Source organism: Cyprinodon variegatus, unplaced genomic scaffold, assembly GCF_000732505.1.
Source record: "Cyprinodon variegatus isolate N-32 unplaced genomic scaffold, C_variegatus-1.0 Scaffold1056, whole genome shotgun sequence".
Classification (NCBI taxonomy): domain Eukaryota; kingdom Metazoa; phylum Chordata; class Actinopteri; order Cyprinodontiformes; family Cyprinodontidae; genus Cyprinodon; species Cyprinodon variegatus.
This window is the reverse complement of record NW_015151509.1, coordinates 39,800-55,315: the sequence shown is the minus strand read 5'-3', so window position 1 is coordinate 55,315 and position 15,516 is coordinate 39,800. Positions and strand designations below refer to the sequence as shown.

At 38.1% G+C, this 15,516-nt stretch overlaps 1 protein-coding gene across 2 annotated transcripts in view; it reads right to left on the bottom strand.

The window, feature by feature from the left end:
* Positions 1-3,580: 3,580 nt before the first annotated feature.
* Positions 3,581-15,516, bottom strand: part of LOC107101136 (protein APCDD1-like) — an 18,023-nt gene continuing 6,087 nt past the window's right edge. Inside the window, exons 2-4 of one of the 2 annotated variants that reach the window (XM_015399924.1) lie at positions 8,955-9,135; positions 7,154-7,673; positions 3,581-5,053 (exon numbers count right to left, since the gene is read on the bottom strand). In XM_015399924.1, coding sequence (XP_015255410.1) covers positions 4,292-5,053; positions 7,154-7,673; positions 8,955-9,135 — 1,463 coding nt within the window. In that variant the 3' untranslated portion in view covers positions 3,581-4,291. Of the gene's footprint in view, positions 5,054-7,153; positions 7,674-8,954; positions 9,139-15,516 lie in introns of both variants that reach the window. The other variant, XM_015399923.1, reaches the window with a different exon arrangement.

Below are 15,516 nucleotides of genomic sequence, written 5' to 3'. Positions count from 1 at the left end.
CTTTCTTTCTTTCTTTCTTTCTTTCTTTCTTTCTTTCTTTCTTTCTTTCTTTCTTTCTTTCTTTCTTTCTTTCTTTCTTTCTTTCTTTCTTGCTTGCTTGCTTGCTTGCTTGCTTTCTTTGTCTTACATTTTTCAGTTAGATTTATGTTTGTTTGCTGGTGATCAGCTGGAACAGGTAGATTACTTTTACAGCCAGCCATAAGCATCCCATCCTCTACATTTCGTAGAAAAACCATCATGCAATGTCCTAACAAAGATCTGGATGTTGGAAGAAAAAACAATGACGTGAAACCACTAGGGCAGCTGGAAGGATGGACAGAGACGAATATCTAACTGGATTCTAATCTTAAATGTAAACTGGTGTTTACATTTAAGAAGATTGCTCCAACACCATAATCAGATTATTGAGGTGCCTGTTCACCTTTGGGACTGGATAATTCATTTCAAGGTTGACAATTTTCACAAATAATGTCTTTCACACTCAGCCTCACAGATTTCTGCTCCATTCACCTTTGACTTTTAAGTGAAACTGAGCAGAAAGATGTCTCTGCTGTTCTTCTTTTTTCAGGGAGTGTTTTCTTTCTACTCTCTGCCCTTAAATTAAATGTTTTTGTGAAGTGCTTCCTCTTTATATATTTGTCAGGGGGATATTCCTGTGCTTAATGTTATTTAAATTAGAAGAGTATTCTCATAAGAGTGAAACAACCAAATATGTTTCCTTAGAATCGAAAAGAGAACATTTATTCTGCCAAGTGATGTGTTGCGATCCGATGACTCAATCATCATCATCATATCCTCAATAAGATAAAGCAAAAACTTCATAGGTGGCCTTTTAAATACCTTTTAATTAAGAACTTGGTTAAAAAAAGTGATATTAGCAAAACAAAACATGGAGGTAATTTTATTTATTCCATGTTTAAAATTTCAGATTATGCTCTGTTGAATTTAAATACACTTATGTCTAGATGCATTTCACTCGGAGTCTGCTGTGAGTAGAAAAAAAAAAGAATATTTAGTGAAGTATGTTATTAGAGCGGGTCTTTGCACAAGACTTGACTTGCGTTAGTCATAACAAAGAGCATAAAGTTTATTTTTCTCAACTACCTCCTCACTTCTGCTTCTCTCGGCTCATTTATTCACAGACTGGCTGCAGAGACTGTTTTCTATGCTGACAGCTGTCTGATATCAATGTGCTTTTAGGAGAATGTGCACTGGGATGTCTATGGAATAGTTTGCAGGCCAGATATGACAGATATTTATCAAACGCAGTGCACTAACTCACTATGGGGGCTTCCAATAGAGAACGATGTTTTGCAGCCGAGGTTAACTTTAATTTTCTGTTTCTACTTGAAATAAAACAGCAACATCGGGAAACATTTCAAGCAAAGCTTTGCTAATACTGTTGAGAGTGTGGTCGGTCCACCTCTTTGGTCAAGAATGAATATTTCAGCAGTTACTGAACAGATTGTCAGTGATTTCTGAGGGCTGAACCCTCCAGAGCCTCGTGTATATCCTGTGTGGACATATAAAAATCTTACACATGACCGTTCTCATGCAAACTTGGGAAAAATGAGACCTTAAAGTGAACGAGCAGACTTGCAAAGTGGAAGGCAGTAGTAAAATTGTTTAAAAACTCCCATAAGCTCTGATTTGGGTTTTGACAGCTGTTGGTGCTAGACTGTTAAACTTCTTCTCTAAAACCCGTAGTTCCTCTCTAGTTATGGTGACGTATCATTAAAAGCATTGAAGAATATAAAGCAGAGTAATAAAAAGACTGAAACCAATATTGCATCATCATTATTGTTACATTGGTTTTATACGCTCAGTCTCAGTTTATAGATTTTCTAAACCAATTTGAAAGAATAGTGAAGTAAAACTTCTGCCCTTCTTGGTACTCCGGATTCTGATGATAATGAGCTGTTTTGTGCTTGAAATTAAAGTCATTTTCTTGTCTTAATGAAGAAACAGAGAAAATACTGATCTAACAGGCAAACATCACATGAAAATCAAATTTTAAAGGCACATTGTGTAACGTTTTCTCCTTTTTACTGCCTTAAATCGATGACTGCATTTACATATTTGTTGTTATTGGTGAATTTTTACCTTAACTAATAAACAAATACATTTTCATAAGCGAATAATTTGATGTTAGTTTATAAATTAGTCTTGAAAATACACATACTGGGAAGGATAAAATAGCACCAAGGTGTGGAATAACAACAGCTCAGAGTGATTGAGAACTGGTGGTGAAGATCATTTGGAGATGCTAACCCAACAACGGAAAGATTGAACTAGTGTAGGACAATGCAGGACATGCATATGCAGCAGCACAAAAAGGTAAAGGCTTCACATCTCCAAGAAAAGAAACTATAGACATCAAAAGACCAGGATAAACATCGAGCAAGCCTTCTCCAGGAGGAAAGAGCTATTGAGAAAGCCAGTAGTGAACTGTCCTGCCTAAATTGGTGTAAAACTGATTTTTTTCCATTCGCTTTAATTAGCTTGTGACCAGAGAAGCATAAGAGTCAATCCTGCCAACATATACCGATCTTTTTGGTACTGAATTGTAAGTTTACGTTGGTTTGGTAGCTTTTTTACCGGTTTTAAGTCCGCCTTCATCATGAACACAGCAGCACTTGAAACCATGTTAACGTTCATTCCACTTCTGTGTCTGTGTTGTTGAACTTTCTCCTTTTTTTTCATGTTTTATTTTAAAATGCAGTTCGCAATATTCAAGAAATGACGAACATCTTCACCTGAGTTAAAACTCCATGAAGAATTGGTTGACATCGTTACATCTGAGACGTTGAGGATTTTTGACAACTGCGTCTACCCTTGGCGCGATACATGCTTGAGGCAGTGACGTCCTAGAGGACAGTGTGTATTTGGGTTAAATACCCCCATTTCACCGCTAGATGGCAGTATTTCTTACTCAATATCCCTTTAAAGGTGTGAAGTTTAAAAAAATGTTTTGTCTTTTTAAAAATGTTTCGTCTCATATTTTTGGAAATTAGATCTTTCTCTGTCAGATTTCGATAGACTGTCAGTGAACAGAAATTTTTGTCCTGCTACAGATTTTTAATTGGATTTATGTTTGGGGTTAACTGGGTTTCGTTAATACTTGGCTTTGCTTGGGATGTGAAGCGTTGTATGTTTAAGGTTGTCCTGCTGTGCCACTTTCCAAAAAATGTGAGGAATCTACACTTAACCTCTAAGTGACTGCTCTTTATTTAAAAGAAAGATTTTATCTGTGATTAAATATTTTAGAAAACATGCCCTGAGTTTACATTTCTCACCTCTCAACCTGTCTGAGCATTAGGTGGATGCTCTAGAGAGCTACATGCATTCCAGAAAAGCCAATCCTCTTTACTTTTTGCATTTAAAAGATTTATCGCTAAAGTCTGGAGAACTAGTATCGCATGACTACATCTGATGCTTTGTCAAAGTCCATGTTTTAATGCAGATAATTCATGAAGATGAATTGCTATGCAGGTGGCGCCCTGCTGTGCATGCAATTATCCAGAGGGATGCTTCCATGAATGAACACAGTTGAGATCAGGTTTGAATGAGCAAATAAACCCAAAGTGTTACTAAAAGTCCTCTTTAATTGACATAGAAAACATTAAAAGACAAAGATAACATTTTAGACAAAACAAAAAAATCCTCTTTGTGTGTAAATATATAATATAAGTGGTAAAAATAAATACTCATTTGATTAGATTACTTTGCAGGTAGATAGACAGACTATCAGACATGTTATTAAGAGCATCAAGATAAAACAATATTTTACACCACAGCAGTTGTGGAGCAGTGATAGTGGCGGCTGTTTACAAGATTTCTGTCATCTAGCAACTTGTTTTAAGAAATTACTGGAACATGTTGCGTTCAAAGTGAATTACTTATGGTGTTTCTTGGTAAAGCCAATGTAAATTAATGTCTGTTTTAAAATAAGATTAACATGAGTTAATCCAAAGTACTAACTTTTTGCACTTAATAAAATAGTTACCAATTTATTTTAGCTTTGCCTCATTCAACCATTTGCTGGAATGTGGCGATTAGGGATAAATATTTTCAACCGTACTTATGCATCTAAATTCAGTTCTTCCCAGATCAGTGTCTTCTTTAACAGGTGGGTCTTTTAAAGGTGGCATCTGAGTTCCAGATGTGAAAAAGGATTCCCTCCTGATTCTTTTTCTCAGTTCTTGTCTTTAAAGGCGGGGAGGATTTCAGCTGCCAAACGACATCCATCACTGGCTTTAGCTGGGATCCAGGTTTTTTTGAGAGAACATCTTTAATAAACACTGAGCCAGCTGCACAGTGCGGATCCAAACACCAGTAACGCTAGTGTTTCCAGATTCACTGTCCCATTTGCTAACTGTACTTGCTTGCTTTTAAGAGTTGAGAAGTAGGGGTGAGTCTCTCCCCCATTGCAAAGCACCATGGGAGGCTGGAAAGAGGTGGGCCGCCTCAGTGGTCGATCTGGACTGGACCCATCTGTCGGTCTCTCTCCGGTGAAAAGCAGTGGGTGTTTTTTATGGTCAAGCTCCATCTTGAAAAGCTCGTATTCTTTATGTGGCAGCTTGATGCCCAGCATAGGACATCCGTTTGTTAAAGTCAAGTCCTGTTCCACCCCGACCCTCCAGTCTCTGGCTCGTCCACACTTCCCTGGTCTCGTGCTGTTCAGCAGCTTAGCAGTGGACTCGTCCATGGCTGTGACTTTAACCTGTGTTACCTTGAAGACAAACTCAGAGGCTCTTGAGAGTTTGGAGTGGGGGTTTCCCTGAGCATAGTGCCCCATGGCTCTCAGGGTGAAAGTGGGTTGTGAACAGGTTGAATCCAGGTAGTGACGGTAGATGCCTTCCCAGGCGTGCTGCTTTGGATTAAAGGTGAAGTCTCGGGTGAGGAAGAGTACATTGGGACGGGTTTCGCAGCGCTGGCTGACCCAGTGGCCCGCCAGAGACAGAGGAACCGCAGGCGTGCGGGGTAACACAGGGGGGCGCTGCTCTGAGGAGCGGTACACCAGGGCACACACGGGGCAGGGGTGGATGTGATGCTGTAGGATGACAGAGACAGATGATACCCATGGAAAAAATTAGTGTTTGTGTCTTGGGAACAATCTCTGTGCCAATTTGGACACGTTATTTATCATCATTCTGGTAAAAGAACCAGTAATTACCGCTACCTATTTATTCTAGTAGCCTGGTAGAATCCGGCAATGTTTCATTTCAAATCTTGTGAGACTTTGTTATAAAGAGATCACGATGGCTTCATGTTCTTCAAGTTTTCAGAGAACAAAACAGGCCCACGATATTCTATGAGATGCTTTTTATTTATTTATCCTTTGTCTTATAACTGCCTTAATTCTTTGTCTCGTCTGACCAAAGTGCACTATTGTAGCTTTTAGCAATCTCCAAATCTATACATTTGTAAGTGATGTTAATGGTACATCAAACAGAAAATACTGTAGTAAAAATCAAGTGGTTTTTATGGAGACCTTCTGACCTTGAAATGCTTTGCTGAGATGTTGTTTTTTCTTTTTTTTACCTGTCTTACCCTCCTCCTCATAGGTTTGGGCCATGAGGGCCACAACATAAATCTGACTCCTTATCCAATAACTATTGACTATACCCTTAAGTATATGTGTCAGAAGGTAACAGATGTGGGGTCAACAGGTCATCTCTATGTCATGTATTTGTTCTGCCCAGCCACTGAAGCAGGTAAGTCCAAATCTGCCCAGTGAACTGAATTGTGCATATTTGGACTCACCTTGTTCAGTGGCTGGGCAGAGCAAATACATGACATGTAGATTAATTGTTGACTCCACATCTCCCACCTCTGGGAAGTAATGGGTTACTAAATAGAATTTCATGGAACCTCGAATAAGTTTGAAAATAACACAAAGAATGTAATTGAAAAAGCTAAAATGCTTTTATTTTGAAGGCGTTAGCCAAAACCATTATCCACTGATTTTGTGAACTTCAGGATTCCTGTCTGTGTGTTTGTGTTTCTGTGTTTGTCTCCCTTCCTCCACCAGGAGGCGCCTGGTTCTGTTCCGTCTCCTCACACACCTGCAGAAGATTACCTCATTAACGGAGTGCTCTTAAGCTGCTGACTGCCACTACCTCGACGCCAGAGTGTTTGCCAGTTTAGGGTACTCTAGCCAAGCTGAGTTTTGCTGAGTCAAACTGAGTTCTTGTCAACCTGAGTCTTAATCTTGTTTTTTGTCTTTGCCTCTCAGCAGGAAGTCATCCTGCAAACTGGATGTTTCGGACCTTCTCTCCCTGGAAGGATCATCTGAGCTTCAAACTGAGCTAAGGATTTAAACTGGAGGTTTGAACCTACTTTCCCCAAGAGATCGTTTTGAGCTTCACACTGAGCAAGGGATTCATCTCCACTACAACCCGTTCAAGTACCACAGGAAATCTGAGTGGCAGTCAGCTTCTCTGTTCACCTACAAACTACCGCATTCTGGGTAAACCCTGTTCAAACCTCCACCAAATCAGACAAACACTGGAACAACAGCATACAGGATGGAGTAAATAAGAGTCAACCATTTTCTGGAAACGTGAGTCAGCAAATTATTTCTCCTCTTCAAGTTCGAGAATCTAATTTCCCACCGAGCCTGAACTAACCGCAGTGTCTTCAGTTTCAGTTCCGGTTGAGCAGTGTTCAGAGCAACACTGGATTCTTCACAATCTCCTAATAAACCTGTTAAACCTTTTTCCTGGTCTCCCTGTTTGGTCTTCTGCTTTTGGATCTGATCTTTAGTTAAACTATGACAGTGAGAAAAAAAAAGTTATTCCTTTTTTTTTTTTTTTTTTTAAATCCTAATCTGAATGAATATCATGAAACATGATGGATGAATCTATTCTAATGCTTTCTGAAATGTTTACCTGGTGAGCACTTAACCATGGCTTGCAATGTTTTAGTAAAGATCCGCATCAACAATCAACTTGTGATAAATTAAGTAACATGACCCTTTTTTGTATTCTACAGTGCTAAATCTCTATCTCCAAACAAATCTTTGGTCATTTGAAATGTCTGATACTGCAGTCCATTGCAAAACTAACTGATCTGCTCATTGGACTTTATTGCAATCATCAATAATTTCCTCTCCCTGATCATAGCAATAATCACCGAGTGGGATTCTCACCATGGCGTTCTGTAGAGGCTGCTGGTACCCTGTGGGTCTGTGCTGTGTTCTCTGAGCCCAGTCTGTGTGAATATCCCCTAAAAACAGCTCCTGAACCTCTCCTCCATGGCTGTGGTGCTGCTTCTCCACGCGCACCAGACCCATCTCCGCCACAGAGAAGCCCATTGCTGCCAGGCAAGCTCTCCCTGCGCGGGTGTTGTACAGCTCATATGGCTTTCCCAGCACCATTTCATTGATGCTCAGGCTCACACAGGCTGAGGGCAGCCTGGACGCCAGCCTCTGCTTGGCTGCCACGCTGTGTAGCACAATCCCCACTCTGCTGAGGTGGTGGTCTGCCTCGGTGGCCCCAAGGGTGATCCAGGAGGCCTGGAGCAGACGGATCTTGCCTCTGATTATCAGGGAGTAGGCTGGGTCCTCACAGCTGCTCTCAGTGTAGTAGTGCTGCAATGCCTGGAAGTGACGATTGGAATGGAAGGTGTAGGATCGAGTGAGGAACTCTGGACCAGGTCGGACCTCACATCTGAGCATATAAGGAGAAAAATCGAATTAGTCACTGTGTATGGCTGTATCTTGGTGTTTTTGCATCACTGTAGAATCATGTTTCACTCTTCTTTGTCAGTTTTCTGCAAAGTTTACAATCCAGAGACATTTTTTACTTCAGTTCAACTATTTAAACTTGTTCAGAGACTCAAATATTACATGCTTCTTTTTTTAAACAAACAAAAAAAAAACAACTACATATCAACCACAGGAGATTTTCTTTTTTAGATAAGCACCAGGTCATTTCAAACTTTAGGTTTTAGGATGACAGAAACAGCTTGTGAAAAGAGAATGAATACATTTTCAACAATTTGCAGAAATTTGTGCAAAATTGTAAAAAAAATAAAAATTAATTTTCCCACTTAAATATATTTTTGTTGTATTTTTGTGCTGCAACAGTGTTTTCAGTGATTTTTCAACTCAGGAGACTTGACCAAAGCTTAAGGTCTGGTGGTCAGAGGGCCCGGTAGCTGCCCTTTATACAGTCACTCACTTCTGTCAGTGAGCCCCAGGGCAGCTGTGGTTACAATGTAGCATGCCACCATCAGTGTGTGTGCATGAGTGGGTGAATGACTGAATGTAGTGTAAAGCACTTTGGTCAAGTCTCTATACTTGAAAAAGCTCTATTTACCATTTAGAGTCAATTTATTTTGGAAATACAATGTAATTAGTCAGTGGAGAAAATGCTAAAACATGCATACCAATATAAAAAAATAATTGCTGTCTCTTTATCATTATTAGCCAAAGAAATTAAGAGCCATTGTTGAGTGTCTAAAGAGCTACAGATTTCAGATGCCTAAAATGATTCTCTTTTCCAGGTAACCAAAAGATAATGATATTGTTTTTAGCCCTTTAAAGCCAAGTTTATCATATTTGATACAGGAGATTTTGAAACCTCTGCATCATCAGTGTGATGTTTTTGTTCTTGAAACCCTGACTTACATAATCAGACACATGTAGTGAACAGAAAACATATAAAAGATCATATAGAAATGCGTAATATGTCAAAATTTATGCAAATAAATGATGTAATTGAATGTTTTTACAAGTTTTATATAGTTATTTCATTTGTCACAAAGTTCAATTACAATTCTAATTTTGGAAAATTAGAATCTTCTGTCAATTATTTCCTGGTTAGAGGAAGAGATCAGATTACAGTAACACTATAAAGTGTGCTAAGGACAAAAGTGAAAAACCGTTACTTGGATATTCAGCAAGTTGTTGCCGGTTTGCTTAGAAAAAACTGTGTATGGACATATACCTTGTTGACACCCATGTCCCGTCCAGTTTTGGGGGGATATCTGCTGTGATTTTTACTTTCTCCTGCAGGTGGTGGTACTGACAGTGTTCCCCTTGTGGGCTCCAAGTGTGATTGGATGAGGATGTGAAGCGACCAGTGGGAACCTCCCAAAGTTTATTCCTTGTTCCAGCTACAATTACAGCTGCTGCGAAGAAGAGGACAGTCATTAGAAATGCGGAAACAACCACAGTTGCCTAATAAACACTGAGGCTCCATTACACTAAATTCCAGGCTGATTTGGGATGTATGGGGATGATTACCCACCTCCGCCATTTCAAAAACGACGATGAGTATTTACATTGTCTCCCAGTTACACCTAAACATGAGCCTGACTGAGTGCAATCCGTTACGGGATTGGTAATTTTGATACATTATCCATGGAAAGAGAGCCAACTCTTACAGTAGAACCCTTATATCAATGTAAATCAGGATGATGGCTTCACTGCACAGTTCTTTTTCCAGTCTTCCATTCTTTGGGATTTGCTTTTGAGCACAAAATATATGTGAAGTGCATGATTTCTTTATTTGTCCTTTTCTATCCTAATAGACAAACAGCAGGCATTAAGCCAAACACATCTGTGAATAATATGATAAAAAAAATAATCTAAGGATGATGAATGGTTCTTTCCTAAAAGCTGACAGGGGATTCAACTAAAAGCCTGTTTTCTACTCTTTACCAGTTATTGAGCTCACACATCTGCAGCTTGTCTGTCATTGAAAGCGTTTTCTAAATAAAAACCTGTGTGATGTCGGCGCTGCAAGGCCGAGCCCTTCTGCCTGCTCTCAGACGAAAAGTATGACTTTATTTTCATGTCAGGAAAAAATGCAGAAACACAAAGATTTTCTGACAGATGTTACTTATTTTTCCTAAATTTCCTGGCATGTTGTTATTTAAATTTTTTTTTTTTTGTTGTATGGTGAAATGCCCTGTTTAAGCTTCCTTTCTCAAATTTAAATGTTTTTTTTTTTTTTTACATAAAAAGGCAATGCTCTTAGTTAACATGTTTTTTAATTAAATATTCATTCATAAGTTGCTTGACTGAATTTTATTTCACTTTGGCTTGCACATTAAAGATCGTCCTTGTCAAACCCCAACCTATGCTTTAAAGCACGAGGCCGCAGATCAATTTGCTCCTCTTTGGTGAAGCACAGAAACCTTAAATCAAGCAGGGCCGCTGGAGTGGAAAGTATGCACAGCTGAATTTTCTTTAACAGGCCCCAAGATGGAGGCTGACTGATGGGCATTTATTAACCTTGTTAATGTCAAACGAAGGATATTTTTTGTTCCTTTCACTCTTGGAATGCTGCTCCCCACATGCCGACCACAACCGCAGACATGTGTGCAGCTCAGCTCTCTGCCCACCTGATCTGAACGCACACATACCAGATACACACACTCACACATTGAGTTGTTTAAGCTGCAACAGTCGCAGACCGCAGAGCCAGGTTTTAACCCAAAGCCCATGTGTCCTCCATGCAGCGGTCTGTCAATTTACAGTTAGAATTATGACCTATCTTTGGCATCGCTGGTTTTGGATCAGGGTTTGTAACGTCTCTCACGAGGTGATGTGTTTGCTTGCACTGCTTGTGGCTATAACTAATGAAGCTAGTCACTCAGTTAAACCAAAACGACTATTCAGGTTCCGTTATTATGTAATGCTTCATGTAAGTCGTCTACTCAGTCTGTTTTGTGTTGTTTCTGCATTCAGCGTATTGCTTAGTTTTTCTCTAGCACAGACATGGACACATTTATTCCTTTAAACCACTTTTAAATTGCTATAAGGGTTCACTTGTCATTTAATTGATTCCTCCAATCTCTTCCCAGCATATGGTTGCGTTTACTTATAAAGTGCTCATAAAAGCAGAGCTTAGTCAAACCAAATTGCTTATTGTGGGGTTCTGATGAATCCTCTACAAAAAAATTCATCCTAACCACAAGTTAGATGATGGTTTTATACATCCTCAATCGAGAGGCACCAGAAGGACTTTTTGATTTGATCTGCTTCCTGCACATGCAGTCGTATATCGTTAGCTTTGGCCTTCAATGCTGCTCGCCGAGTTATTTTTCTTCCATGAGCTCTAGCATTGCACTAATGTGCACTAGTGTGCAGAGATGGAACTCATTAAATTCATTTAAGACCAGAGAAGTAGCTTAGTTTGTATCAAATAGGCAGCATAGAAAACTACTGACTAAACTTTTTTAGTTTTGTGCACATTTATAAAAGGTAAACTTATAGTTTGTGGCTAGTGATTTACTTTACTCACTTCTTTATTGTTTCTTTTACATTAAAAAAAAATCTAATCTAAATGAAAAAAATCCATGTTACAAAGTGACTGTCTATGATGTTAAACTTTCCTTCTTACACATATTTTTTTCAAATTTCATTTTTGTAACACACAATGGTTCTTCTTTCATCCATTTTTTTCATCATTCTGAAAATTGGGAATTTCCCTTCTTTTTCAGGATTTATTTTCTAACCTTATTCTATTAGAAATATTTTTGTCATTTAATTTAGATTCATTAATTTTGTATCATTGTTCCATTCTTTATTTCAATGACTTTGTGGTAAAAAAAAAAAAAAAAAGACTAAAACAAGCAAACAAAAAAAACTATAGTCCACTTTTCTAACAGTCATACACGGAGGTGACTAGAGTACCTGAACATTTTACTCAAATAAAAGCATAAAGTAATCATCCAAAGCATAACACAGTTGTAAAAAGATTACTCAAGAACTGAGTAATTGTTGGCTTATAACATTTGAATTAAGTTTAAAATAACGGAATGTATTTTGTGCAAATACTGGTATTTCAAAGTATTTCAAAAATATAATTACAAAGTGGTTACTTATGAAACCAATCTCTACAGTTAGTTATTTAATTAACTGGATCATTGGTTATCAGAACAAATTAAAAAATCTGCATAAATGCAGTACTCTGCATGCAACTTTTAGTAAAGGAGCCATTTGCCAATTAACTGAGCAGTCATGTTTTGGGATTGTGGGAGGAAGCCAGAGTTCCCGGAGAGAACATGCCATGCAAAGAGACCTCGGGCGGGGAATTAAACCCCGAACCTTCTTGCTGCAGGGCAGCAGTGCTACCCACTGCACAGCCCTTTTTCATATATACGTATTTCAAGTGGAAAGAAGACTTAAACGTTTCTGAATGTTAATCACGTTGCTCATGATGGGAAGTAACCAGAACATTTACTTAAGTAAGAGTAGTGATACTCTTGATAGAATATTACCTAAGTAAAAGCAAAATAAAGTGTAGCTACTCCTAAAAGCACATTTATTTTTAAAAGTTAATCAACTTAATGTAACTGAGAAAACCTAACTAGTTACTACCCACCTCTGGTTATACAGCATCTCTGTTTCTTGTTTTAAATTCTGACTACAAAGCCATAAACATGCTTAATCTATAAATTTATCTGTGTTGACTATTGAACAAGTGGATCAGGTAAACCTGAGACAGAATGAGGAACTTTAATCATTACCAAAGCTGTTAGCTGCTTTGCTGCTGTTTGCAGCAGGCAGTTAGACCAACCTATGTCCCTCCTGGACACCATCTGGACAACACACTGCTGATTCTGGACATCTGCTGGAAAACAATCCAGTCTGAGCTGACTTCCTGTAATACTTCAGCCTTCCCAGCAGGGGTCAGTGCTGCAGCCACCAGCTCAGCTGTGTGTGGTCTCCGCAGTCAGTCTGTTGACACCAACACTGCTGCTGCCTGGGCCTTCACTTCATCTGAGTGATGGCCGGCCAAAGCAATCTACCTGTCTTTGAGTTCCTGTATTCATTCGGGGTCTCTAAACGCACACACAAACAGACACACACATACATGCACACTGTTTACTTAAACACACTGCACACACTGATTTACTGTACTCTGTAAAAGGATAGTATTTTGGAAAAGCCTGCAGGCTGCCATCTGTTTGTTTGTTTGTATTTGTGATTAAGGTTTGGCAGCCTCAGCTCTCCTCTCTCTGCTGGTCAAATACACAGCTTTATGTGCAGCTCCTCCAATAACATCAACTAGATCCAGTGAATTTGAAATTAGTGCTTGACATTAGAGTCCATTTCACGCTTCGTTCAGAGGGAAAGAAACTTTTATTAGCCCAACTATGAAGTTTCTATTAAAGAATTTAGAGATTTTTAGTGGTGTCAAAAGTACACACATTTGTTATTGAAGTAGAAGTATAGATACTGCAGTTTAAAAACACTCTGGTAAAAGTTGAAGTATCAACTTGACCTCTTTACTCAAGTAAAAGTGAAAAAAGTATGTGCTCCAAAAACGACTTAAAGTATAAAAGTATAAAGTAACCTTTAAAAAAAACAGCCAGATGCCACTATATGAATTGAAAGCTAAATTTTTCAACTATTTCGAAAAATTGTTTGAGATAGGGCCAAGGATGAGGGAGGTCTTGTTGGTCTCCATCTCCCGATACGCTCTCGCCTTTGTCCGACCTTTCTGACATTTTAACATCTTTTTTTGAATCCCACATTGCAGCATGGCATAGACAATTCACGTTTACAGTTTGAAGAACACCAGCTTGCTTCTGATGATTTCCTTTAGCTAACCAATGAGTGTTTGCGTTATATGACTCATCCAATTACACTAGTTTTCACTAGATGTGGATGGAGCTAATGATCTGCATTGGATGGAGCACATGATATGAAATAAATTTTTATAAACCAAATCCAAGAGTAAAATGCAACGAATAGAAAGTATAGATTCTTGTGTGAAAATGTAATGAGTAGAAGTCAAAAATAGGAAGAAAAATAAGTAATGGAGTAAAGTATAGGTACCTAAAAAGTGTACTTAAGTACAGTAATTAAGTATTTGTCCTTTGTTACTTGACACCTCTGGAGATTTACAATCATATAACCAAAGTGTTATTTATTTTAAAAGAAACGTCATACTTTTATCATTTAAAAACCAAACATTAATATTGTTTCAATTATTAAAAATTGGACTCATGCCAGATAGATGTGTCTTTCAATACATCTTAATCATCTAACAATGAGGCTGAATAGACAGATTTTGTTGCAATAACCTTATAAACCACCACAGGATTTTACTCTGCTATTGTTTGTTTATGTTGCTTCATGTCTACATTTATTTTAGAAAGAGTCCTACTATGGGGTTTGATACCAGCTATTAGAAATACTATTATTTTATTTTATTAAATATTAGAAATAGGTGTCTGTATTTGTAAAGGTAATTCAGAAAACTGAATTAGCTTAAAATTTCTATTGATTCTTTGTTGTTAACTCTTACATATATGTGTTATCTGATGTTTAATCTTTGAGAATACAAGTTTGAAAAAATTATGAATAAAACTTACAAAGTTTCAGCTTTGCAAAAATACAAGTACATACGGTATATACATATACAAATTTACAACGCCTAATAAGACTGTTCCAGTCTTTACCAGTTGGTGGTGGTGCAACACTTAAAGGTTGGTCACCAAGCGCCTTAGATGAGCCGAAGAGGAAGATGAAATGTAACCATGGGCCTTTTCCGAATAATTCAAATCGTTAAGAACCCTAAAACCACAGTGAAAGGGCGCATGCAGTCACTAATAGATGATATCTGAATAAAGCTAGTGGTAAGAAAGGAGCTAGGAAGAGGAAGCAGGATGCTTCCTATCACCAATGCAGTTGCCATAGGGACCTCCTGATGTTTGCTAATAACGGCCATAAACACACTAATATGGCTCTGCAGTAGGGCTGAAACAATTAATCGGATTAATTGTGATTAATTGATCATTGAAAAAAATCGTCAACTAATTTAGTAATCGATGAATTGCTAACCGGAGTATAGAGACTCTAAAACAGGACAGAACACTTGGGGCAGTAAGTATATCAGGTTTGAAAAAAATTATATAAACATTTTGCATTTAAGATGGAAAAAAAGTCTCAATATACTCTATCCAGAACTCCTCAAGTGGAAAATATTGAGAACAAACTGGTTTAATTTAATAAAAAAGTCTTCTTTAAGGAACCTTTGGCTATACGATTATTGGTTAATTAATTGTAAAAAAAAATTGACAGCTTAATCGATTCGCAAAATAATCGCTGGTTGCAGCCCTACACTGCAGTATTTCTTTCCAGTCTAGAATAGTTAATGATTAGTTGCATTTATTTTATAGAAAAAAAAAACAATAAAATAAGTTGAAATCTGAAACATCAAAATGAAACTGAACCGCGTAACTTGATTTTTGTTGACTATAGTCCAATCACTCATTTCATTTGTGTGTCTGTCCTAATGTCCCTAAGGCTGAAGGCTGTCTGGATTCAGCAGAGGTCAGGGCTTCCTCTCCTACCCTGGATACACGTCTTATGGTTAACCCTGCAAAAGGTTAAGGTATAGAACCAGGAACAGAAAGTAGAAGCTACAATTTGAAGCATTCAGAAGGAGCCATCAATTAAAGGAAAATTCCGGTTTTTAACACTTTTAGCCCCTTTTCTGTAGTGTCCAGGATGAAATCGAATGATCGACACCAAAATTTTGACGATTG